General features: G+C 40.9%; 1 protein-coding gene across 1 annotated transcript in view; it reads right to left on the bottom strand.

Moving 5' to 3' along the window:
* Window positions 1–2,040: 2,040 nt before the first annotated feature.
* Window positions 2,041–26,628, bottom strand: part of CUNH1orf21 (chromosome unknown C1orf21 homolog) — a 289,318-nt gene continuing 264,730 nt past the window's right edge. The window contains exon 6 of the mRNA XM_023728118.1: window positions 2,041–2,848. Coding sequence (XP_023583886.1) covers window positions 2,810–2,848 — 39 coding nt within the window. The 3' untranslated portion in view covers window positions 2,041–2,809. The remainder of the gene's footprint in view (window positions 2,849–26,628) is intronic.

Genomic DNA, 26,628 nt, shown 5'->3' with positions numbered 1-26,628 from the left:
CCACCCACTGGCCGCCAGGCAGCTGGACTTTGAATTGTACCTGGCACATAGCCATCCTATCAACTCTCTGCTAAATGCTTCTCAGCCCATTTCTCATCCTTGTTCTGTCTCTATCCACCGGGCCATTTCCCTCCCTCTCCTCCTTCCCTCTCCCTGAGTTCTCTGGAGTTAACAGTGACCAGAATGCATCAGCATGTACAAGGGATTATCCTTTTCATTGTACCTGAGGCAATCTGCTTAATGTTTGGATACACAGAAAAAAAGCCCAAATATTTTTGCTTTAGATCCTTTCAGAAGGCATTAAAAAAAAAAGTACAAACACAAATCACTTGACAATTTTATGATTAACACCAACAAATGGAAAACAGACAGTTTTGAGCATTGCTAACAATTAAGCATTTCGTGAGAACCAGCTCAACCGCCCCATTTCTCGGATCTATTTCTAGACGTCCCAAATGCGCATGAAGATGAAAGCAGTTGGGCACATCAAGGATGTATCCAGTGTTCAACACAGGAGACAGAACTCCAGGTGAAAAGCCACTGGTTCCTGGGGACAACATGCAAACATCAGGTTCCCAAGAAACACTGAGTTCTGTGCACATGGGTAACATGTCAAAATGTTAAAGGTGACTGTAAGAAACACGATATGAGTATGTTTCATCTTCACGTAGAAGAAGGTGGTGATTTCTCAGAAGACAGAGTCTGCGACACCTAGCAGAGTCAAATGGAAGATGTTTAGCGTTTGCTTCATCCTAGCTTGATAAGAACAAGAAATCCCAGGAAAAAGCCCATCCACATAACAGTGAACAAAGTCCTTAGTGAACACATTTGATGTGAGGCCTAGCAGGAAAACTATTTTAGTCTCTTGGCCAAAAACCATACATAGGGAGGAAACTTGAAAGTCTAGGCTATTCGGTTCTCCCTACATTTTTCTGCTTGAAACAGGATAAAAAAGCCTTAAATTTTGGCTGCATCTCTATTTATGTAACAACCACAGCTGCTCCCTAAAATAGCTGCTGCTGGCTGAAAGAATCAAGGGCTTTTGTTGCTAACATTTGAGTCCATTTTCTATAGCACTTGACTGAATTTCTTGCCCCACACTTTGGCTGCCCCTTGTCTCAAAGGAGATAAAAAATCTCGTTAGCACATCAATGGTGTCATCAGTTACATGGATGGATTCTGAAGTTAAGGCTCATCTTCGCAGCAAGCACAAATTTAGCTCTGTATTCTATAGCGTGGCCTGCGGTCTCTTGACTACCCAGGACGTCTTAACTACCGACCACTGGAGGGTGGCCCTGTGGCTGACATGGAGGCCCTTCAAATTGACAATCCACAAAAGAGAGAAACATATGGTGCTCATACTGTTTTTTGGGACAAACCCAAACCTGGACTGCTGGCATGGCATTTAATAGAGGGCCCCCTCTCCCCCAAAAGTAACAAAGAGAACCCTCATCAAAGCTATCAGACTCATTAAAAAAATACAAGTTATTTTTTTTCCCTTTTGAGTACTATTTACTTGTGACAATATTTGCTAAAAATACTACTTCTGTCTTTGAGAAGAGCTCATTCTCTTCATAGAATATGGAAAAATAAACTCTACAGAAAGACACAGTTGATATCTCCCATCACACCCAGGAGCTTTTGGCTTTCGTATCTCCAAATATCACCATCTATGTCAAGGTGCTACGTTTCCTAGTAGGCAAACACTTCTTGTTGTATTAGTATCCAGTGCTCGAACTAAGAGGAAGAGGAAGTGGCAAGGCTCATGTAGCATTATGAAGTGAAGAAACAAGGAAATAGGATGGTTTATTTGCCAACAAAAGTGAAAGGTAACAAGGTGGTCTCAGGCCCTCCTCCGAAGTCTTGTGATGTCCCCTCATCTCTTCTGACCACTTATAGCCCTGCTAATGCTTGATGATTCATGGGAGGGTAGGGAGATACTGAGGCCCATTATCAGTGTCACTGCAATGGAGGGCGCCACTTCTGTACCCAGGATCATCTTAAAACACTGAGCGGGATGAATGGTAGAAGACAAAGATACATAAAAACAGTAAAATGTTTATTTTCTTAGAAAAAAAAGTGGGGAAGAGGGATTCAAAGTGATTGTGATCACACTTCCATTAGCATCTGAGCAAAGCCAATGTTGCAAGCTTAATCCTTGGTTAAGATACTATTATATGAAACAACCTGCCGCTCGCTCCTGGGTCACTTCCAGGAGTCACGTCACAACATGCTTTTAATCAATAATAGCTTCTCTACTTCTTCTCAGCAGAGAAACAAGGCTTGCCATAGCCACCATCCCATGTCCAAAGCTCAGCATTGCCAGTGAGAAGCAAGGCTCAGTCCGTCTCTGGACTGCTCGGGAGAGATGGGGAGGAAGGAGACAGGGAAAGAGACACTTGTCTAAGAAGTGGAACCATCTTAGAATAGAAGTTCGATATCTGAGTTCACCACTACCTCATCTTATAGAAAATAGGTTGGAGAGCATCTGTAAAACCAACAGTATCTTTAAGGTGAAACTGCAGAAGTTTGCTGCATACCTGGACACAAGAGAAGTGAAAAGTTGCAACAAGTGTTAACTAGCAGCAACAAAGAAAGTTCGATAACAGTTTTTTGTTTGTTTTTAGCAAGATTCCTTTTGCAAGTTCGTTAAGAAACACTGTAATTGAATGGGGCATACGATATGGAACGATCTTCTTTTGTTATAGTGCTGTTCGCTGAAGAGAACCAACTTTTGCAAAGATTTCAACTGGGGGGGTGTAACCTATTTACACAGTAGCAGTTCCTGGTTTGAGTGGTGGAATTGGCGCTATGTGACATCCTCTTCTTCGGAACAGTAATCTCGACCCTTAGGGAAAGAAAAGAACAACATGTGAATGAGAAATTCAGAGCAGAGCCTGAAACAGTTACTTGTAATCAATTTGCTCTCAGTATTTGTCTCTAAAAAAGACTCCAGGATTTATCAGCCACTACTGGGCACATGGTAGACACGTCATAAATACTTGTTAGCTGATAATATGAACTATATGAACCTTATGGAGTCCCTGGGGGTGCAAACGGTTAACGCGTTGGGCTGCTAACTGAAAGGGTGTAAGTCCACCCAGAGGTGCCTTGGAAGAAAGGCCTGGTGATCTACTTCCAAAAAACTGGCCACTGGAAACCTTATGGAGCACAGTTCTACTCTGATACACATGGGGTCATACACATGAATCGTAATCAACTTGACATCAACTGTTGTAGAATATGTACCTCAAGGCATGGGAGTTTTACTGAGCCTCAATTATGCCCTTTGTGTTGGTAAGAACGCACACTTTAATAGGTATACAAAAGATTCAACCTTTCATCAAGAAGTTACCAAAGGGATATCTATTCAAGAATCCACTATCTTTAATCAAGAAAATGCAAAAACAAGTCACTCTCATCTGGGGCCAGAGCTGCACACATTCTGTGGGCTATATTCTCACGCCTGGAGCTTAAACAACTTGACGAAAGAGGATGGTGTGTGATCCAGGGAAGTCACAGTTTTAAATCTGCTCTAAATTAAAACACAGGGATTAAAGAAAATAAACACACAAGGATTCACTGAGTATGTGTAATATATCTAGGTTTAGGCTTGGTATGTGATGGATGCATAAGAAAGGCAAAGATGCTTTTGATTCGTTTCTAACAAAACAGATTACTTGAAGGCTTAAGGACCATATACAATCATTAGTTTTGAACCCGTTTCATCCTTTCTCCACTAGGTTATATATTCCACATAGGCATGGTTGGGACTAGGATTTAGACTCCACATCCGGCCTAACTGGGTTGTCTTGGTGAGGCTCGAGAGAGACAATGCCTCAGAAAAGGGCTTTGTAAAAGTCAAGGGTTACTACTATTTGCATCCTTCCAAGTTTTCTTTTTAATAATATTTTATATGCTTCAGGTGAAAGTTTACACAGCAAATTAGGTTCCCATTTAACAATTTCTAGACAAATTGTTCAGTGATATTGGTAACTTCAGGGGATATTTCTTGTTTAAGGTTTAAAGAGTATCTCAGAGCAATCATCTCAGGGAGTCTTCTAGTCTCAACTGGTCTAGTAAGTCTGTTCTTTTTTAAGAATTTGAGTTCTGTTCCACATTTTCCTCCTGTTCTATCAGAGTCCATCTATTGTGATCAGAAGAGTCGTAGTGGTAGCCAGGCACCATCTAGTTCTTCTGGTCTCAGGGTAGAAGAGGCCATGGTTTGTGCAGACTATTAGTCCTATAGACTAGTTTCTTCTCTGAGTCTTTCGTTTCCTTCTTTCCCTTTTGTTCCAGATAAGTAGAAACCAACAGGTGTATCTTAGATGGCTGCTCACAAGCTTTTAAGATCCCAGACACTACTCACCACATTGGGATGTAGACCATTTACTTTATGAACTATAGTATGCCAATTAACTGAGTTGTCTCATGAGACTATGATACTAAGCCTTCAAATCTAGAAAACAAATCCTGCGAGGTATTTGGTTATGTCTAAGAAATATCTGTAACTATGTCCCATATGTGAGTTTATTATATATATGAATATACATGCATATACATACATACCTGTTATGTACAGATGCCTATAGATACATCTATCTGTGCACACGTACGTACCCACATAGTCATACCCATACACACATACGCTTATATATATATTTGTGTAATCACATATTATTTTTTGGTTGTTGTTTTTTTTTTTTTAAATGCATACTACATGTACCAGTTTTGGGGAGACTATTCCTTTTAAGAAACAGAATTTCCTAAATAATTAGAACTTATTCCTAAAACATACTAATACTTAAAGAAAATAATAATTTTTCATATAATTATTTCTCAAATGAATTATATTTTCTTTGTCACACTACCTTGGAAATAATTCACATTTTTTAAATATTTAAATGTCAACATAATGAATTATTGTACCACATGGCTGGGTGCTAATCCTAGCTCTGCTACTTACTAGCTGTGGCAACTTGAGCAAACTACCTCTTTGTGTCTCAGTTTTCTCATCTGTAAAGTGGCGATAACAATACTACCTACTTCACAGGGTTGCTGTGAAGATTAAATGAGCTAATATTAGTAAAGTGATTAAGAGTACCTGGGTGATGTATAAGGAGCCCTTTTGGCTCAGTAATTAAAGTGCTCGGCTGCTAACTAAAAGGTCAGCGGTTCGAACCCAGCTGCTGCTATGTGGGAGAACAATGTAACAGTCTGCTTCCGTAAAGACTATAGCCTTGGAAACCTTATGGGGCAGTTCTACTCTGTTCTATAGTGTTGCGATGTGTCGGATCTGACTCCACAGCAATAGGTTTGGGTGATGTATGTGTGTGTGTTTGATAAATAAAAAAGTTTCAACTCAATGTTGAAGTCTTCAGGGCCTGCAAATGCATGAGAGCTTGCCTGCTCCCATAGTAAATGGCCCCAAAGTGCTTGCTCTTTTTGAATGTGATTCACTAATTGGCACGCTGTGGTTCCCTCCACCATCGGATTGCCAACTCTCACCTCTTGCAGAGTGCCCGAGCTCAGAGTCATCTCAGGCTTCTTTTACACGCTGCATAAAGCCTATCCCTGGCTGAGAAGATGTGTAACCAATCTTCCTGGGCAGAGAAGTGATCTCAGCAGCCATCCCCATCGGCAGCATCCCCGTGACACTGCCCATCAGATGCCGGCCCTAGCCTTGGCTCAGACCGAGGAGGCCCAGGGTAAAGAACCAGAAAAGACGAGGCCCTCATGGTCCCTGACAGTAGGGAAATTATTCTCAAATGGGGATGAGGACACATTCAAACATGTGAACACGAATACAAATGATGTTCTCCATACAGGCTCAACTCATGGAGTTCAGAGAGAAGACTAGCAAGTGGGAGCTGGGTGTTCAGCTGGAGGAAAAAGGCAAGGCTCGTGGCGCTTTCATAGCAGTTTTATTAGGAAAGGAAAGAGACCACTCTAAGCGAAGGTATGGCACATATACTGTTGAGTGACACTGGGCGAGTTACTGGGCTTTGGTTTCTTGGGGATAATTATGGTTTTCATCCCATAGGGTTGTGATTAGGATTAAATGGGAAAAATACAGTGTTTGGCACATAGTCAATAAATGTTAGCTGCTGCTATTATTACTATTACTACTATCGTTGTAATAGTTGTTATTACAAACCCTGTGCTCGTTCAGTCCCCTGGCAGGAGCACTGGGGCTTTCTCTTGTGGCTACCAGGTGAGTGAGGACTGTGGTCATAGGCTGTGATCTGACAGGTGTCAGGGAGCCCCTTCCTCCCACCTCAGCCTTGCACTCCAGACTTCAGAGCCCCATGTACATGAATAAAGGTTCTATAGGAGAAACTTAAGTCCGTTCACTTCTTAGGTCTAAATGAGTCCTCAAATCAAAGGCGCTGTAAGCCACTGTGGGGGTTCAGAGGGCATCTCGTTCATGAGGCAGAACCTGGAAGCAATACACATGGACACACTCACTCACACACATATACACACTCACAAATGGTTCTACTCATTGATAAAGCAGTGTCTCCAACTCTGTAAATGGCTTACAGGGCTATGTAGCCAAAGGGGCAATTCAGACCTTCCAAGTTGCCGGCTACCATCAGAATGCCCCCCTTCTGAGGGACAAATATATAGAAACCTTCTTTGTAAAGGCAAGACTGTGCAGCTTTCATTTCCCAAGCATTTACTCCTCTGAAATGACCGTCATGAGGAGGAGGAAGAAAGCTGCATTAAAGGCTTTACAGATATGATACCATTTACTATCTGCACCAACCCTGCAAGGTAGGAGTGGCCCTGTGACTTGGGAGGAAACCTTAAAGAAGCTGGGGAAGGCCCAAGACCACAGGGCTGCTTATATCTACAGTGACTTGGTAACTTGATAACTTAATTCAAATCAGTTTCACTTTTGTTATTATCATTCTGTCAGCAGCTCTGAGAAGCAAATACTTTAGTAACAGAAAACTTGGAAATCAAAAACACACTGACGGTAAGGGCTACCATATGGCCTTTGGAGGCAGTTCTAAGAAAGGGGAGCCTGAGGAAGCCCTGTTGTTGAAGGGGCCTCATCTCAGCATCACATGGGGCCCCATGTTCTCACTAGCCCCTTGAGCAAGATAGTGGGATCCCTTCTGCAACATGACTTCATGTCTCAGTTAACTTTTTAAAGAAAGGTGCTAAAAAGAGAACCTTAAAACCTTCAGCTATCAGCAGGCAGGAACTGGGAGTGAGCCCAGCTTGGGAGATACACAGCAATTCTCTTAGTTGAAGCATGCCCCTTCCCCTTGAAGGGACCACAAAATGGAAGTCTTTGTAATGACGCTTTACACAGTTAGAATTAGGGAGCGTTAGACACAATCCCACCCTTGTGCAAAGGACACACTGAATGCTGCAGAGAGCAAGATCCCCACGAGGCCCCAGCAAGCTCAAGAATGGAAACTCCCAAGGATACAGACAAGGAAGGGTTGTTTGAAAGAACCACAGGGGCATTCTGGTGTAGACTCTAAAAGCTTCTAAGGAGCTTAAAAAAAACAAAAACAAAAAACCAAATCCATTGTCGTCTTGCCGTCAAGTCCTGACTCATAGCAGCCCTATAGGGCAGAGCAGAACTGCCCGATAGGGTTTCCAAGGAGAGGCTGGTGGATTTGAACTGCCGACCTTTTGGTTAGCAGCCATAGTTCTTAACCACTGCACCACCAATCCTCAAAAAGGCAGACACGTCCACCTCAGGGCATGGGGGCTTGTTCTTCCTCCTTCCCAGACAGCTCCACACCCCACCTCCACCCATCCATTACTTCTCACCTTCTAGAACTCTGCTCAAAGGTCACCTCATCAGAGAGGTCTTCCCTGAATTCACCGAAACCAAAAACCAACTCATTGCCCTGGAGTGGATTCCGACTCATACTGACCCTATAGAGTAGGACTACCCTGTAGGGTTTCCAAGGCTGTAAATCTTTACAGAGGCAGACTGCCACATCTTTCTCCCTCAGAGTGGCTGGTAGGTTCAAATGGCTGCCTTTTCAGTTAGCAGCTAAGTGCTTAACCATTGCATTACCAGGGCTCCTCCTTCTCTGGATATTCTATACAAAATAGTACTTTGCACCCTGCTTCATTTTTCTTTATATTACTTATTACCTGACATTATTAATATATTATTTCTTGATGGACTGTCTTCCCCCTTGAATGGAGGCGCTGAGTGAGCAGAGGCTTCGGTTTATTCACTGTGGTATCCCCAGGACTTGGAGCAATACCTGGAACATGCTGAACAGCTGAAAAATGTCTAGAAAATTCTGAAATTTTGGAATTGGAAGGGGACCTAGCTAGAGGTTTTCCTATCTGATCTTCTATCTGATGTAGGAGAAGCCTCCATTTATCACATTTGGGACAGGGCGCCTTCTTTTCTGCTTGAAATGTCAGATGCTTTTCCAAGCTGTCCATGAAACTGTTAATCATCTGAGCCCAAATCTTGCCTCTCTGTAACTCCCACAGAATGGCTCAGTCTTGGTTTTGGGAACCAGAGGTTAAGTCTTTCCCAACCAACAGCATCCCTGCTTCCATTACTTGTGAATAACATGGTTTCCATATAAGTCTTCCTCCCTTGGATGTGTGTCAGTTTTTCCTTTTATTTTTTTAAATGCACCCATCAAAAAAGAAAAAAGAAACAAACAAAAAAAGAAAATTTACCAGCACCGAATAAGACATTCTAGAAATACAGCCTAAGATATGTAAGAATTAAAGATCTGACAAAAGAGGTCACCAGATTCCAAGAGAATCACTAATATAATAGCATAAAACAGAACTTTTGTCAAAGCTCTGGGAAGGGAGATAACTATTTTAGCCTTGAAGGAGCAACAACAACAAAATCACAAATAAAAATAAAAAGATTAACACATTTGATTATGTAAAAATGAGGCTCTGGGTGTCAAATTAAATAAAAAAAAAATCAAAATAAAAAGGCAAATCTCACGTTTGGAAACATACCTGTAGCATAAATATTCAAAAGATAAAAGTTTATGAGAAGCTTACACAAATATAATAAAAATTAGTAGCAAGAGGATCCTCATAAGAAAAGGTTATAAACTAAAAACTCATACAGAACAAAATAAAACCAATAAACAAATGGAAAAATGGTCTGCTTCAGTAATCAAAAATGCAAATTAAAACAATGACGTATTGTTTAAAAATAGTGACACCCAATTCTTGAGCGTGTACAACAAAATGGGACTCTCATATATTGCTGGCAGCAGTGGAAAATGGTATGGATTCTTGGAAAAGCAATTTGTTGATATGTTTTATGAGTCATTAAAATGTTCATACCCTTCATTATAGCAATCACAGCCATTGGTATCAAAGACAAAACCCCAAATATATATATAAATATACACATTGGTTACCTGGGGCTGAGCATGGGTGTGTAGGCCAATGGTAAGTGGTCATGAGGGATCTTACTGGGGTGATGGAAGTGTTCTAAAGCTGGAGTGTGGTGATGGTTGCACAAGTTGGTAAATTTATTAAAAATCATTGGATTGTATACTTACAATGAGTAAATTATATGGCATGTAAATTATACTTCCATAAAGTTGTCAAAAATATATGTACAAATATTTTCATTGCAGCATTTTTATTAGTCATGAAAAAAAATCAATATAATATCCCAAAGAGAAAATGGTTACCTAAGCTATGGTTTATCTACTCTCTACTACCAAATAAACAGCAGGATGAATCACCCATTGTGTCCCAAACTGTTGGGTCCTCCTGTACAACGAAGGCTGTGCCTTCACATATATTGTTCCCTTTCTTCATCTCCGCTCCCCAGCCTTCTCTACTTGGCCTCTTAGTCTTTATGATCTTGTTCCAACATCCTATCTTCTAGTGACATTTCCCCCACTTGCTCTAGGGAGAATCAGTCTCTTCCCCTCTCAGCGTTCCCTCCACCACACCGTGTTTTGTAGTAATTTTAACCTAAATGTTTGCCTCTCTTAGTCGAGTGAGCAGGAAATGTCTTATTCATCTATGTCTTTTTGATACCAAATAGAATACTTGCATGGCCACATCACAATGGTCCCGGATACCCCTGTGTTTGGAGGGAGGCAGTGCTGGGGGGGAGGGAGGTAGGGATGGAGGCTGTTTAATGATGTTATATGAGAAGTGTCCTGGTATTTTAGTAATTGAGGCAAGCTGTAAGCATTTTACAGATCAAGCTGGAAGAAGCAGCTCTCTTTAACAATACAGTTCAGAAGGAATATGTTTTAAGCAAAAGTATATGCAGAGACTGGGGCACCGGGTTGGTTACAAGAACAGCCTGGAACTCAGGAGAGGGGCAAGTAGGGCTGCAACACGGGGAAACAGAAGCTGATGTTAAAATCCCGTAGTTCATTATTCATCCTTTTTATTTATATAAATAAATCCTATGTAAACTACATATGGGATTATGTCTAGTTCTTGTTCCATACTGTACAGTCTGGCATCTTAAACTCAGTCATTTGTTGCCATCACAGAGTTCTGAGTTAAAGACCCCGACTCTGCTATGGAGTCAGATAAGGGAATATTCTAGTCAAGATTCTCATGTTTGGAGTAAACAAACAGAACATTTTATATGGAAGCCTCATTACAGAAGTTTGCTTCAATGAAGTTTATTTCTGTCTGGGAGTGTGAGCTGTTACACTTGTTGAAAAGGAGGCTCTTGTTTGTTGATGGACTGAATGACGGACTGAAGAACTGACCCTCCTCTCCTTTACCTCTCTGGATGATACTGGGAACCTCTGTGAGTTTCTGGCCTGTGCATTTTTTTGGTTCTCCTATCTCTTATCTGTTTTGAGAAGTAGCGTGCCAGACTTTTCTTCCTAGTCTATTTTAGTCTGGAAGTGCTGCTGAAACCTATCTACCACAGGGGACCCTGCTAGTATTTGAAATACTGGTGGCATAGCTTCCAGCATCACAGCAACATGCAAGCCACCGCAGTATGACAAACTGACAGACGGGTGGTAGAGAAGAATACTGAATGTCATGGGCTGCCAGAAGAATGAACAAATCGGTCTTAGAAGAAGTACAATCAGAATGCCTCTTAGAAGCGAGGATGGCAAAATTTTAACTAGCTTACAAAGACCAACTGCTAGAAAAGGACATCATGTTTAGTAAAGTAGAAGGTCAGCGAAAATGAAGGAAACCTTCAATGAGATGGATTGATACAATAGCTAAAACAATGGACTCAAACATACCAACAATCTTGAAGACAACACAGGCCAACATTTTATTCTGTTATACATAAGGTTGCCATGAGTCTGAGCCAACTCGACAGCAACTAACAACAAGTACATCTTTTGTCTGCCTGCTTTACATGACGTTTCTTCCTCCTCTCCCTTCCTAAGTGTGCGCTTCCTGAACCTGACTTTACCGATTCACTGCTATCCCTCTTCAACACTTCTACCCTGCCCTGTGGAATTTACAGGCTTTCTGACAAACAGCATCTTGATTCATGAAGCACAATCACCCCAACAGTATTTTGGTGCAGAAATTCAATGGATCATCTTCTATCTCCTCTTCCCACCTACGACCTTTTCTCCCAACCTCTTCCTTCATGTATCATCATCCAGAGGCAAATCCAAGTTTCCAGGAGAATCAGACCTCTGAAGCTCTGTCTCTGAACCAGGAATATCCGAGCAGGATAACCACATTCCATGGCTTCAGCATCTGTGAAGGACTAGTTAGACTCCAGAACAATGGATGAGGAGGGGGCTGAAAAAAGGGTGGAAAAGTGGAATGAGCAGCATCCCCAGTGGCTGCTAGGCTAAGCGTCCTCCTGCAGGGCTGTGGGGCTGGAAGTGTCAGAGCCTCTTCCACCTGCAAGCTTCTCTTCAGCATTTTCATTTACAGTCCAACAACAATTTATAACAACAGTTTTGAGGAAATGAAGAAGAAAAGCAAAAATAATTAGCTGTGGTGCTAAAGTCTCCTCCTCCAGCTTACTTCATTAGAAAAATCAATCGAGGCATTAATGGCAGTCCCTGTCTCTAATGAGCTTTACTCTAATTAGACTCACACGTTATTAGTTCAGTTGGAAAAAGGTCTCGTTTGTAATGAGAAGTGGGAGTGTGACAGCCTCTGACTGTTTCTTTGACCATATATAGGAATGATTACCATGATAATAACAGCAGTGACAAGGATCACAGTATATTGGGCTTTTCATTTCCAAGAGAGAATAAGTATTAACTAAACAGCTTTAAAACTCCCATGAAGTGTTTATTATACTCTAATCCCCATTCTACCAACCAAAAGGAGGATATTTTAGGAGCTTGAAGGCAGATATATCTCAGGCTTTATTCAACGGTGGCACTTGGATGACTTTAATGCCGCTTCTTTTCCACATGGAGGCAAGTGAGAATGAGGACAAAGAAACACAGCTTTTGGCCAAGGCCTGGGATGGACATGCTCTCTAGGCCAGACTTAATTGATGGCCTAGACCAAGGGTCAGCAGACTGTTTCTGTGAAGGGCCACGCAGTAAATATTTTAGGCTGTGGGCCATAGGGTCTCTCTTACAATTACTCAACTCTGCTGCTTTAAGCATGAAAGCTGCCATAGACAAAAGGAAATGAATGGAAAAGGAAATTAAGGAAACAGTTTCATTTACATTAGCACCTAAAAGAATAAAATACCTAGAAATAAATTTAACCAGGAAACTGAAAGACTTGTACACTGAAAACTATCAAACATTACTGTAAGAAAAGCAAGAATACCTAAGTAAATGGAAGGACATTCCGTGCTCAGGGACTGGAAGACTTAATATTGTTAAGATGTCAATACTACCCAAAGCAAACTATAGATTCAATATAATCCCTATCAAAATTCCAACAGCCTTCTTTGTAGAAATGGAAAAGTCAATCATCAAACTTATATGGAATGACAAGGGGCCCCGAATAGCCAAAGCAATCTTGAAAACAAGAACAAAATAGGAGGACTCACACTTCCTGATTTCAAGCTACAGTAATCAAAACAGCCTAGTACGGGTATAATGATAGACATAAAGACCAATAGAATAGAATTGAGAGTCCAGAAATAAACACATATGGCCAACTGATTTTTGACAACAGTGCTAAGTCCATTCAACGGGGAAAGAAGAATGTCTTTAATAAATGGTGTTGGGACAACTGGATTCTCACATGCAAAAGAATGAAGCTGGATCCATACCTCACACCATATATGAAAATTAATTCAAGGACTTAAATGTAAAATCTGAAACTATATCACTCTTAGAAGAAAACATAGGGGTAATGCTTTGTGACTTAATTTTCAACAATGGATTCTTAGATATGACACCAAAAGCACAAGCAGCAAAAGACAAAGTAGATAAATTGAATTACATCAACATTAAAAACTTATGTGTATCAAAGACCTTTATCAACAAAGTGAAGAGATAACCTACAGATTGGGAGAAAATTTTGGGGAACCATATATCTGGATAAGGGTTTGATATCCAGAGCATATAAATCAAACCAAACCCACTGCTGTCGAGTCGATTCCTACTTATAGCTACCCTATAGGACAGAGTAGAACTGCTCCATAAGGTTCCCAAGGAATGGCTGGTGGAGTCGAACTGCCAACCTTGTGGTTAGCAGCTGAGCTCTTAACCACCGCGCTACCAGGGCTCCAAAGTATATAAAGAACTCCTAAAACTGAACAAAAGACAAACAATTAAACAAAAAAAAAAAAAGGGGCAAAGAACTCGAATACACGTTCACCAAAGAGGATATACAAATGACCAACAAGCATATGAAAGATGCTCAATATCATTAGTCATAGGGAGATGCAATAAGAAAACCACAATGAGATACCACTTCACCCTTACTAGAATAGCTATGATCAAAAAACTGGAAAATAATAACTGTTGGTGAGGATGTGGAGAAATTGGAACCCTCATCCATCACTCGTGGGAATGCAAAACGGTACCGAGACCGTGGAAAACAGTTTGGGGGTTCCTCAAAAACTTAAACATAGAACTACCATATGACCCAGCAATCTCAATCCTAGGTATATACTCAAAAGAACTGAAAGCAGGAATGCAAACAGAAACTTTTATACCAATGTTCTTTGCAGCACTATTCACAACAGCCAAAAGGTAGAAGCAACCCAAATGTCCATCAACAGATGAATGGATAAATAAAATGTGGTACATACCAATAGTGGGATAATAAACAGCCATAAAGAGAAATGAAGTTCTGATGCATGCCACAACATGGATGAACCATGAAAACGTGCTGAGTGAAGTCAGTTTGTCACAAAAAGACATTGTATGATCCCACTAATATGAAAATGGCAAATATATAGAAACCAGAATTTACTGGTGCTTACCAGCGGTGGGAGGGAGGAGGAAAGGGGGCATTATTGCTTAGGGGGCACTGAGTTTTTGTTAATGGTGGTAGAATTTGGAAAAGGATAGTGGTGATAGTTGTATACCATGATTAATATGATCAATGTCACTGAACTGCACATGGAAAAATTGTTGAATTGACAAATGTTCTGTTTTATATATATACATTTATATAATTTAATTAATTTTGTTATTGTTATTGAGAATATACACACCAAAACATATTCAACAGTTTCTGCAGGTACAATTCAGTGACAATGACTACATTCTTCAAGTTGTGCAACCATTCTCACCCTCCTTTTCTGAGTTGTTCCTCCCGCATTAACATAAACTCATTGCCCCCTAAGGTTCCTATCTAATCTTTTGAGTTGCTGTTGTCACTTTGATCCCATATAGATAGTTCTTAAAACAGCACAATGATCAAGGCAGACATTTTTTATTAGTTAAGCTAAACTATTGTTCGGTTTTAAGAAGACTTCAGGAGATATTTTTGGTTTAAGGTTTAAAGATTATATCAGGGTAACAATTTTAGGGGTTCATCCAGCCTCCATGGCTCCAGAAAGTCTGGAGTCCATGAGAACTTGACATTCTCTTCTACCACGTCCCTCCTTTTGATGTTATATATATTTTGCCAAAATAAAAAAAAAAAAAAAAGGAGCTGTGTTCTAATAAAACTTTATTTATGGATGCTGAAATTTGAATTTCATATAATTTTCATATGTTATAAAATACTATTCTTCTTTTGCTTTTTTCAATTATTTAAAAATGTTCAAACCATTCTTTGCTAGTGAGCTGTATAAAAACTGGCAGTGGACTGGATTTAGCCTTGTAGTTTGCTCAGCCCTGGATTATCATCAGTTGATTTATAGGCTAACACTGTTCAAGGGTTCTGCTCTCTTCCTAAGAGCTCAAACAGCAGAGATAATTTTCATCTTGAGAGAGAAATTTCTCTAAGATGGAGCCAGAATTTTACTCCAAAATGTTATTTTATAAAATTGTTATTATTTTACAAGCAAGAAAACCATCAGCAAAAATCAAAATTAAAAATTCACCTACAATCTCATTTCCATAATAAATCAGAGTGCTTTCAAGTTTTATTTGCATCTCTGCCCAAATGCATACCATTGTTTATAAAGCGTCAATCCTGTGACAGACACAATTTTGTGTTTTACTTTTTTCCTTTGGCTTTAGAGTCCCTGAGTGGTGCAACGTGCTCAGCTGCTAACTGAAAGGTTGGAGGTTTGAGTCCACCCAGAGATGCTTCGGAAGAAAGGTGTGGAGATCTATTTCTGAAAAATCAGCCATTGAAAACCCTATGGAGCACAGTTCTACTCTGACACACATGGGGTCTACATGGGTTGAAATCAACTCAGTGACATCGGGTTTTGTTCTGTTTTGGTTTTTTGGCTTTTGCTTCACATTATCTTAAGGACCCTTGTGGCACAATGGTTAAAGCGCTTGGCTGCCAACCAAAAGGGTGGTGGTTTGAGCCCACCAGCCACTCTGTGGGAGAAAGATATGGCAGTCTTCTTCCATAAGATGACAGCTTTGGAAACCCTATGGAGCAGTTCTACTCTGTCCTATAGGGTTGCTATGAGTCAGAATCGACTCGATGGCAATGGGTTAACACTATCTTGAAAAATTTTTCCCTGTGGTGACTGATTCCTTGTAATGACAGAAAGATGTACTGTAAATTTTGTAGAATTCTTTGTGGAAGATTTCCAGGCAATTTGATGGAAGTTTTAATTAGTATATTCTCAGGTGTAAGAGTTAAGATTCAAACACTAACACTCTTGTCCCCCAACCCAGGAAATCTGGGACAACAACTCACTTGGTAGATTAAAGCTTCACGGATCTCCTCTAGGATCCACTTCCTTTAGGACAATGGCTTAAGCAAGTCTCTGGGATTTCAATCCATTTGTCTCTTGACGGATGTACCTTTCAGATAAAGTCTTCGGAGCACTCTGTCCTGAACTATTTGCTTACACTCTAGAATTTATGGTGAACATGGCTGGAGGTTTGGGGAGACTAATCATATGTCTCCTTCCCTTACAGTTTTTAATGGAGAAGAGTCAGAAGGAGTCAGATGAGGATCAACTTTCTTGCTAGATGAAAGAATCCAGCAGCTTCTCCCCACCCCATCCCAACCCTCAACACACATACACCTTGAGGCCTTTTACCCTCCCAGTCATGGGAGGATGATGTTGGGCTTGCCTCTCTTACTGATCCATGGGCTAGCGGATAAGAGGAAAAGACAGGGTGACGGGCTTCTTAAGTTGGCTGCTTTCCTTCCTCCTCACAGGGAGGGGGAGGTATTGTTTGCCAGATCACACTGCTCACCTTCCCTTTCCTTTCTCTTTGCTTTCAGAAAAGTAAGCACATGCATTTGGCTAGGAGGAGGACTGCTGCTATTGATGGGAGGTACCTGACCACAGAAGGCAGACGGCAATGGACTAGCCACATAGGAGAGAGAAGCCCAGACAGCAGTGAAGAATGGGTGCTGGGCCCAGGGTTGGGGAGAACACATCCTTCTGGCTTCCATCCTCTTCTAGGGCTGGGCTAGCATGGCTAAGCTGCACCCCAGAACAGGAAGAGAGGTAGGGACCATGGGAATTCATCATGGATCCTGAGGCTCCTGTTGGCCTGATTAACCTGTTTCCTGGGAATGAGCACTTTGGGAGGATGACACCTGAGGGAGGCCCAGAGGACACATGAGAAACTAGGGCAAGCAGAATGACTAAATTTGTGGGGACTAGCCCTGGTGGCACAGTAGTTAAGACCTTGGCTGCTAACCACAAGGTCAGCAATTTGAACCTACCAGCTGCTCCTTGGAAACTCTATGGGGCAGTTCTACTCTGTCCTATAGGGTCACTATGAGTTGGAATCAACTTGATGGCAATGAATTTACGTTTTTTTTTTTTTAAATTCTAATTAATAAGGAGCCCTGGTGGTGCAATGGTTAAGTGCTTGGCTGCTAACTGAAAGGTTGGCAGTTTGAACCCACCCAGAGGCTCCATGGGAGAAAGACCTGGTGATCTGCTCCTGTAAAGATTGTTGTTGTTAGGTGCCGTCGAATCATTTCCGACTCATAGCGACCCTATGGACAAGAGAATGAAACACTGCCCGCGTCTGCGCCAACCATCTCGCTGAGGGTCTTCCTCTTTTTCGCTGACCCTCTACTTTACCAAGCATGACATCTTTCTTCAGGGATTGGTCTCTCCTGATAACATGTCCAAAGTATGTGAGACAAAGTCTCCCCATCCTCGCTTCCAAGGAACATTCCTGCTTACTTCTTCCAAGACAGATTTGTTCGTTCTTCTGGCAGTTCATAGTATTCTCAGTACTCTTTGCCAACACCATAACTCAAAGGTGTCATATTCTTTTTTGGTCTTCCTTATTCATTGTCCAGCTTTTGAATGCATATGAGGGGACTGAAAATACCATAGCTTGTATGGTACCACACGTCTGTCAGTTTGTCGTACTGTGGTGGCTTGCATGTTGCTGTGATACTGGAAGCTTTGCCACCGGTATTTCAAATACCAGCGGGGTCACCCTTGGTGGACAGCTTCCAGCGGAGCTTCCAGACTGACTAGGTAGGAGGAGCTGGCGGTCTACTTTGAAAAATTGGCCAGTGAAAACTTGTAAAGATTACAGCCTAGAAAACCCCATGGGACCATTCTATTCTGTCGCATAGAGTCCCTATGTGTCAGAATTGACTTGATGGCACACAACAACATTCCAATAAATGGGTTATGAAGCCCTGATTAAATTACCCAAAAAAACCCAAACCCATTGCCGTCAGGTCGATTCTGACTCATAGTGACCCTATAGGACAGAGGAGAACTGCCCTATAGAGTTTCCAAGGATTGCCTCATGGATATGAACTGCTGACCTTTTGGTTAGCAGCCATTGCTCTTAACCACTACACCACCAGGGTTTCCAATTAAATTAACAGTTATCACAAATTTGGTCAATTGGCCAATAAGAACAGCAATTAATACAGGCCAAGCAATGAAATAGCATCTGTAGCCATAACTACCAGAGTCCCGAGAAACAAGCAATTTCAAATAAAATCTAATGTAGGAGCGATTCAGGTGACTTAGAGCAGGGCTCAGCACTGACATGTTAGTGCTTCCTGCGGGTCTTCTTCCCCCAAACTGCACACCTGAAAGGCAGTGGGAGGTGTGAGCAAGGCCAGTGGCCACCAAGTGACTTGCTTTTTCCATCTGACATTTTATCATAAACATATTCCTATGTTTTTGTAAACTCCTTTTAATTTTGAGAAATTAAAAAGATACAGAAAAGTATAAACAATGTACCAAACACTATATTCCAACCACTCAGACATAAAAAAGTATAATATTTTGTTAACATTTGCTTCTAGCCTTCTCCCCACTTATCCCTGACCCCCATAAGAAATAAAACTACCACCTCCTTCCCCCATCTCCAGGGGCGACAATGGTCAGGGTTTGTTGGTATGTGCCCTTCCAGCTTATTTTTGATACTTTAATATTCATATCATATCGCTATCATATATACTATACTTTTATTGGAGTGTATGAATGTTTAAGTATATAATGATATAAATACATGTCATTTATAAATACATTATGTAAAAACATACCATAACAATGTGTATGAGTGTGTGTTGGTGCCTGGTATAGAGCAGGTACTTAACAAACACTTGTTGAACGTGTATCTATAAACAATGCATGGTATTTTTGTATGTTTTTAATTTATGTGGTACCATCCATTTTTTTAATCATCCTGCATGTTTCTCTATTCATTTAATAATATGATTTGAGATCTATAATTTTAGCTATATACTTACTTAGTTCATTCCTTTTAATTGCTGCAAAACATTTCATTGCAGGAATACAGAGAATTTTATTTATTCATTCCCTTAGTGATGGACACTTAGGTTGCTCTCAGTTTTTTTTGCTAGTGAACACAGAATGCTGCAGTGAACTTTATTGTACATGTGTAAGAGAATTTCTAGGACATAAAACCCAGAACTTTAATTCATGGTTTTTATTAGTTTGTATTAGTAGTACCTCTTCATATGTTCTGGCTTCAAATCCTTTTGATGTGGTAAGTGTTGCAAATATATTCCAGACTAGCTTACGAGAAGCCCTGCATTTGGGAATTACTGGGCTCACTAATAAGATGAGTACTGACCCACAATGCTCCTTGTGTCTATTTTCAATTTATTAAGAACCTAGAGGAGAGACAGGGTATGATTAAGCATCTCCAAACCTCCAATAACCAATTTTGTGAATCTGAGTTTGAAATATTTTGGTACTCTTCTTTTGAATCTATTTAGAAAAATGGGATTAAAATGAGGGCAGTCTAGAAGTGTCTGCTCCACGACTGCTTTCCACAGGGATAGAGCAAAAAGATGCCTCTACTCAACAGAACGTCGAAGAGAGGGGGATAAGCACCCCGCAAGGAACAAGATACCTCAGAAAAAATTCTTCAAGAAATGTACAGAACATAACATGCCACATCATTCCTTCCCAGCTGAAATAAATGTCATGTCCCATTCTTTGCTACAGAGGGCTCAGCAGAGTGGGCGATGAAAAAGTCAGGGGTAAATTTGCTAAGATGCTCTCTACAGTACCTTCCAAGTCAAGATGTTATGACTGGAGATTAGAAGCTCTCTACCGGCAAAGACTCCATTTTCTAATTCTTCTTTAAGCACCCCTATGGCCCCTGGCTTGTTTCTGGGTCCAGAGAACATTTTGAAGTTAAGCTCATTAAATTAATCAAAGATGTCAGTCTTAGAATTTCTATGATTTTGGGGAGGGGGGTTCCACTTTCTTAACTTTTTGTTATTTCAAGCATTTTGAGGCTGATATTCATGAATATTTTTTAATAGGCTTATAAAAGCAGGCTCTTAAAAAAAAAAAAAAAAGCCAAATACAAGATTTAAAAAAGAATGAAATCTCCAAACAGGAAAAAAAGAGGGATTCAGCTGTACCCGTGCTGTTGACCCACTGCCTCATTCAGTAACCATAGCTCAAAAAACAAACAAACAAAAAAACAGAACAAAACAATTGGCATAGAGTCTATCCCAACTCAGAGCTGTGACCTTTCGGAAGCAGATCACCAGGACTTTCTTTCAAGGCACTTCTCGGTGGATTCAAACAGACAACCTTTCCGGGAGTAGCGCAGCCGTTTGTACCATCCAGGGACTCCCTGCTCAGAAGCCATCACAGGTTATTTAATGGTTCCATAAATGTTCACAAGAATCTAAGTCCTTAACGTGTTCATGCCACATGGGGTGGAGGGAGATAATGTGCTGGGGAGCACCCTATTCTAGCACTCTCTCTGTGAGGAGACACGTGTACCACGGGAACACATTTGCTCAGGCAGGATTCAAACTGATAAGTCCTGCATTTTTAGTGTCAGACCAAAACAATTCTTCTATTAACGGCCTTGATGATATGGATACAGGCAACTTCCGCCAAAATAAAAGCTGCCAATTACAGAGCACGTACAACATAAAAAAAAAAACACTATGCTAGAGGCTCTGCATCTGGTTTTTTTAATTTCTCAAAGAGGTTAGTATTATTATCTGAATTTTACTGATGAGGAAACTGAGGATCAGAAAGGTTAAACAATCAGCCCGAGGTCACACAGCTATTAATGCCCGGCAGTTCTAGGATTTGGTCCAGATTCAAGCACAGGCTCTTTCTCCAGCACCGTGCTGCCTCTTTCCTTGCACCTCCCTTAATCCAGGTTCCAGGCACTGTATCGCATATGCTGCTCTGAGCTATAAAGTGCTCCTCCTACTATGGCTAAGACCTCCACCACAGGAGTCGGCCGATCGTGTCTCCTTCTTTTACACGCTCTCATCTCTGCTTTAAGCTCAGTGGGCTTATTTGCACCATTCACTCATTCAACAAATTTATCAAGCATCCATCCTGTCCCAGGCCTTGTGTGAGGTTCCGGGGAAGCGAAAACAAACGAGCCCCAACTCTTTACCTTAGGGGGCTGCCCAGTTTAAAGCTTCAAGTCCTTTAAGATATTCTTAAATAGAAAAGTCGGTAGTTACAGAGGCCAGCACCTCTCTTTCTATGGAGTGCTCTTTCTATGGCTAAAACATGGTATATGGTTGCCAAACTCAAAGCATGGTAGGGCCATGGGGAGGAAGAGAAAGCCGAAGAGGAAGGGAAGAAGCAGCTGGATGGGAACAAGCTAAAGGAGTGAGACATACTACCATCACCACCTCCACTGCTCTCGGTGGTCCCTTCTGCTGCCTTGCCTTGCCCAAGTACTTGCACCCCTGGCAAAATGACACCATTCACCAATTATGCCCCACATTGCTGCTGAAGTCTCAACCACACCTCACTCATGGCTCTTACTTGCATTCATGTACTATATTGCTACGAAACCCAAACTCCTCCCCTGTTGCTCCCTAAAGAGCCAGGGTGACAGAACCCCAAAAATTCTCTGGAAAAGAAGCCTTTAGAAAAAAAGAAAGTGAGCCGAGGCTGATTGTGTTGTATTTCTTCCAGGCTTGTTGCCTAATTTATTTCTCATAGCTGCATCACCTATTACCGTTAGCTGGATGGGAATGCTAGGATCCTTAAAGCCCGGAATGTGCTCACACTTCACCAGTGTGAAGTAGTTCCTACACCAGCCATATCATCATGACTATTAAAAAGTCATTTGCATAAAGCTCGACAGTAGGGATAAAAACAGAACAGGACTGAGTCACAACCTTACCCTTTGTAATTATAGTTTTAATTTGGCTGATGGGTGAGGAAAAGCACATGGCAGGATAGATAGAAGGAAAGCAAGGGGTTGAAGGGAAAGGAGACCCAAAGAAGGGTTTGGTTATTAACAAAAGCCAAGGTTCATACAATGTTTACCATGGAGCAAGAAATTGTTTAGCTGAATGATACTGGCAGCCCAGTTGTTGTTGTTCGCTGCCAGAAAGTCAGTTCTGACTCATTGTGACCCTATGTACAACAAAGCGAAACAGTGCCTGGTCCTGCACCATCCTTGCAATCATTGCTGTGTTTCAGCCCATGGTTGCAGCTACTGTGTCAATTCATTTCGTTGAAGGTCTTCCTCTTTTTTGCTGACCCTCTGTTTTACCAAGCATAATGTCTTTCTCCAGGGACTGGTCCCTCCTGATAACATATCCAAAGTATGTGAGATGAAGTCTCTTCATCCTTGCTTCTAAGAAGCACTCTGGCTGTACTTCTTCCAAAACAGATTTATTCTTCTAGCAGTCCATGGTATATCTGATATTCTTTGCCAACACCATAATTCAAAGGCATCAATTGTTCTTTGCTCTTCTTATTCATCGTCCAGCTTTTGCATGCATATGATGCAGTTGAAAATATCATGGCTTGGGTCAGGGGCACCTTAGTCCTCCAAGTGACATCTTTGCTTTTTAACACTTTAAAGAGATCTCTTGCAGCAGATTTGCCCGATGCAATATGTTGTTTGATTTCCTGACTGCTGCTTCCATGGGCATTGATTGTGGATCCAAGTAAAATGAAATCCTTGACAACTTCAATCTTTTCTCCATTTATCATGACATTGCTTATTAGTCCAGTTGTGAAGATTTTTTTTTGGCAGCTCAGATCACTGCCAAATGACACAGGCCAGCAAGAGTATCTCTCCCCCCGTGCAGAGGGGTTGTTACTGAAAGTGACAACCAGCTGGTGGGAGGAACACACCATGACTTCCTCTGCACAGCCTGGAACAGGCCATGTAATGTTCTTAATTTGACATAACAGTCTCAGGTTTTCTCATCGCCAGTAGGCACTGAGAAGACCTTTAAACAGTGCCAAAAAGTAACACCTGTCACATCGGAGGCATTTGCCAAATACCATTGCGTTTGGTTCTATAGCAGTTCTGAAGTTAAACTGTCTACTACAGGGATAGTTTATAAATGGAACCAAACATCACCATGTATAATAACATGCAAGCCACTCTCTTCATCAGATGAAAAGCAAACATATACTGATCTTTGACATACAGGTTGATAACATGAGTCAGACTGACCTCATGTACTATTAAGATAAAGGGCCCTGCCAATAAATTTATAAATGCAGACTTACCATGATCTTTCTCACCAACTAGACTAATTCTGGGGCCAAGGAAATCAGGCCACTTCAGGAACTCAAACATTTCCTAAGTGTAAATAATTTTCAATACATGTAGAGGTCTACAGATAATCAGCTGAGATATATACACACATTGCTCTTTCTCAGACATTTCCTCAAAATGTCACATCAAATAATTCCATTCAACAGAGCTGGAGTCTCAAAATCATACAGGAATATGCGAGATACAGTAGGCACGCTGATGGCTCCCCCTCAGGGGGTGAAATATTGGTGCTATTTTTGAGGAGAAGAAGAAAGAAGCAGGAAGGAGAGTTGGTTTCTGGGGAGTCACCTGCACTCGGTTTCCTAATCTTCTTTAAAGTCAAAGATGTATATGGATGAGATCAGCAGCCACGCTCACCGGTGCAGTTTGGGCCCTACCTCTAAGGGACACACACATCAATAGGGACGGATTACCCGATAAGTAAAGTAGGCACGGGCTTCCTTTTGCTTGCTTACTAATCTGTGGTGCACAATTTCACCTGTTTTTCACCACACCTCTGATATGGCAAAACCCATGTGAAATCATGCACTACAGGTTAGTAAGTAAACACAATTAAGCCTGCACATACCTCGCTTACTGTTAAGCCTGGGCATACCCTGCTTACTGGTTAATTCACCCCTGCACACAATGAAATGCATCCTAAGCAAATGTACAGGTTCTCTGCCTGCGGTCCATGGACAGCCTCCAGGGAGTTACAAAACTTTGAAATAATATTCAGAATTTTTGTGTATGTGATATTATGTGTGTTTTTATAGGGAACGTTTTCACAGCTTTTATAAGATTCTAAAAAGACGTCTATGACCCAATAAAGTTTAAGACGTCTTGCATCAGGAAAACGAGCCAGATGCAAATGGCATTGTATTGAGACGTTGTTATTTATTTCATATTCAGGGTCCACTTGGACAGGGCAAAAGACTCCTTGATCATCAGCTGTTCTTACATCCACATAAAGCCTGGGGAATACACTATTACTGCAGATAACTAAACAAAGTATTGACTTTTTCTGCTTCTTAGAAGTAAATTCAAACTTATAGGTGAAAGCATATCTTCTAATCTGATGTGACCTGTATTTGGTACTGCATTCAGAAATTCTTCTGTGAGACCAACTTTTAATAATCTAGGTCTCCTCTTCCTCCTCTAGATACAGTGAAAGACTACATTTTAAAATCAGTATCTTGTCCTGCAGCAAACTGTCATTTTCTTCAAGCTGTAAACTTAGGCAAATTCACCACTTCATGTAAGGTTCCAGATGCCTGTGAATTGTCAAGCAGAACAACAACTACAGGTTCCAGTGGAATAATGGTTAGATATCAAAGGAAACAAAACAAAGGCGGCTCCGTCACTCACAGTGCTCTTACTCGCCAAAGGGAAAAGGAAAAGTGAACCAGAAAGAGGTTACAAAGCTCCTCTAAATTTGGCTGTTCTCCTGGCAACACTCCGTCCTTGGCCATCCCCAAATGCAGCACAGTGTCCTGGTCTTCTACAAACCAACACAGTGAGATGGTATCAAGTGTCCAAGGAACTGTCCCAACTGCCTGGTTAATGGACTTAAAAGTTTACACACTGAACCCAACTTAGGAGGCAAAACTTGTGTTCAATACAGAAGAATCTGATTCATAGTGACAAAGGTCAGGGGTAGGCATGATGAAGGACCCCTCAGTTGGTAAAATAATTACATTTTTAAGAAATTCACTTTTAAAATTGAGCTTGTCAAGGCAAGGGATGGCTTTCCTATTTATGTCTGAATCCTGAGCAACTAACATAATGCCTGGGTCTCACTAGATGCTGAATAAATTTGTTTTAATTGCATTTTTGTTACTTGCTTTTCTTCGTCACCATTAACGGCATAGCAAATCACTTGTATAGCCTGTGCAAAGTGGAACTGCAGCTCTGCTCTGTAGCAATCTCTGAGTTAGCGTAATCCAAATTAAATTTTACTATAAATGTTAAACCATCTAACAGTCCGAGTTTCTTTATAATAATGGTACTTTTACATCTATTTTGAGAGAGAAAGAACAGAAATTTCTTTTAGTATCCAGAGAGGAGAGCTGAATGATAAATTGAAACTGTGCCCTACAGCCATTCAATACAAAGGGTATGAGTCAAAGAAAGGCAGGTTTAAATCTCCACAGGTTCAGCTGATTTTGCTTCGTATCAATGTTAGGAAGAAAAATTGAATTCCTGGATATTTGTCGAAGAGATGAAATCTTAAAACTCGAGGCCCAGTCTCTCAGCATGAAGCTCTAGGTGACTTTAGAAATTAAGTCATTAAAAAAAAAAAATTAACCCTATAAAACCTAAAGAATAGATGTGAGTTGCATTTACGATTGTCCTCAGACTAACTTGGCCAAAGAAATATTTACCAGTTGCCGTCAAGCTGACTCTGACCCATGGCAATTCATGTGTGTCAGAATAGAATTGTGCTCCACAGGGTTTTCAATGACTGATTTCGCAGAAGCAGATCCCCAGGCCTTTCTTCTGAAGCACCTCTGGGTGGAACTGAACCTCCAATCTTTCGATTAGCAGAGTGCTTTAATGATTTGTACCACCCAGGTTCTCTAAGAAATACTCAGCAACGGTAAAAGCCCAGGAAAATAATTTGTAAGAATCCAACTTTCAACTTTAGTTATATAAACTATAGCAAACATTGCATTAAGCCAAACACATGTATTAAGAAAGGGCATTTTAATTTTTGGATGCTTAATGTTTAAATGATACACAGGATAGCATATTCAAATGTTTGGAAGCATGAACTTTACTAAGAGAGAAGAAACAGGAAAGCATGGTTCAGAGATGATAGAAAATTCCCTGTAGAAATTTACAACAGGGCATATGTCATAGATTATATTACATAACAGCTCATCTTTGAACATAAATGCAGTTAATAGTGGGAACACTGTTTATACTGGATCTACAAATGCTGCTTGCTTTGTCCAGGGAGAGGTTCCATCGAATAAATAATCAAATCATAAATTTTGCTTTTGCTGTGCTAAACACATCATACTGTACACCCTGGATGCAAACAGAAAAAGGGAAAAAGAATTCCAGATGGAAGCAATGAATTTCAGTTTTGATTAAAAGGAGTTAAGTGCTTAACTACCAGCAGGAAGGTTGGTGATTCGAACCCACCCAGAGGCACCTT

Source organism: Trichechus manatus, unplaced genomic scaffold, assembly GCF_000243295.1.
Source record: "Trichechus manatus latirostris isolate Lorelei unplaced genomic scaffold, TriManLat1.0 scaffold00021, whole genome shotgun sequence".
Lineage (NCBI taxonomy): Eukaryota > Metazoa > Chordata > Mammalia > Sirenia > Trichechidae > Trichechus > Trichechus manatus.
Note: the sequence above shows the minus strand (reverse complement) of the source record. Positions and strands in the feature narration are given on the sequence as shown.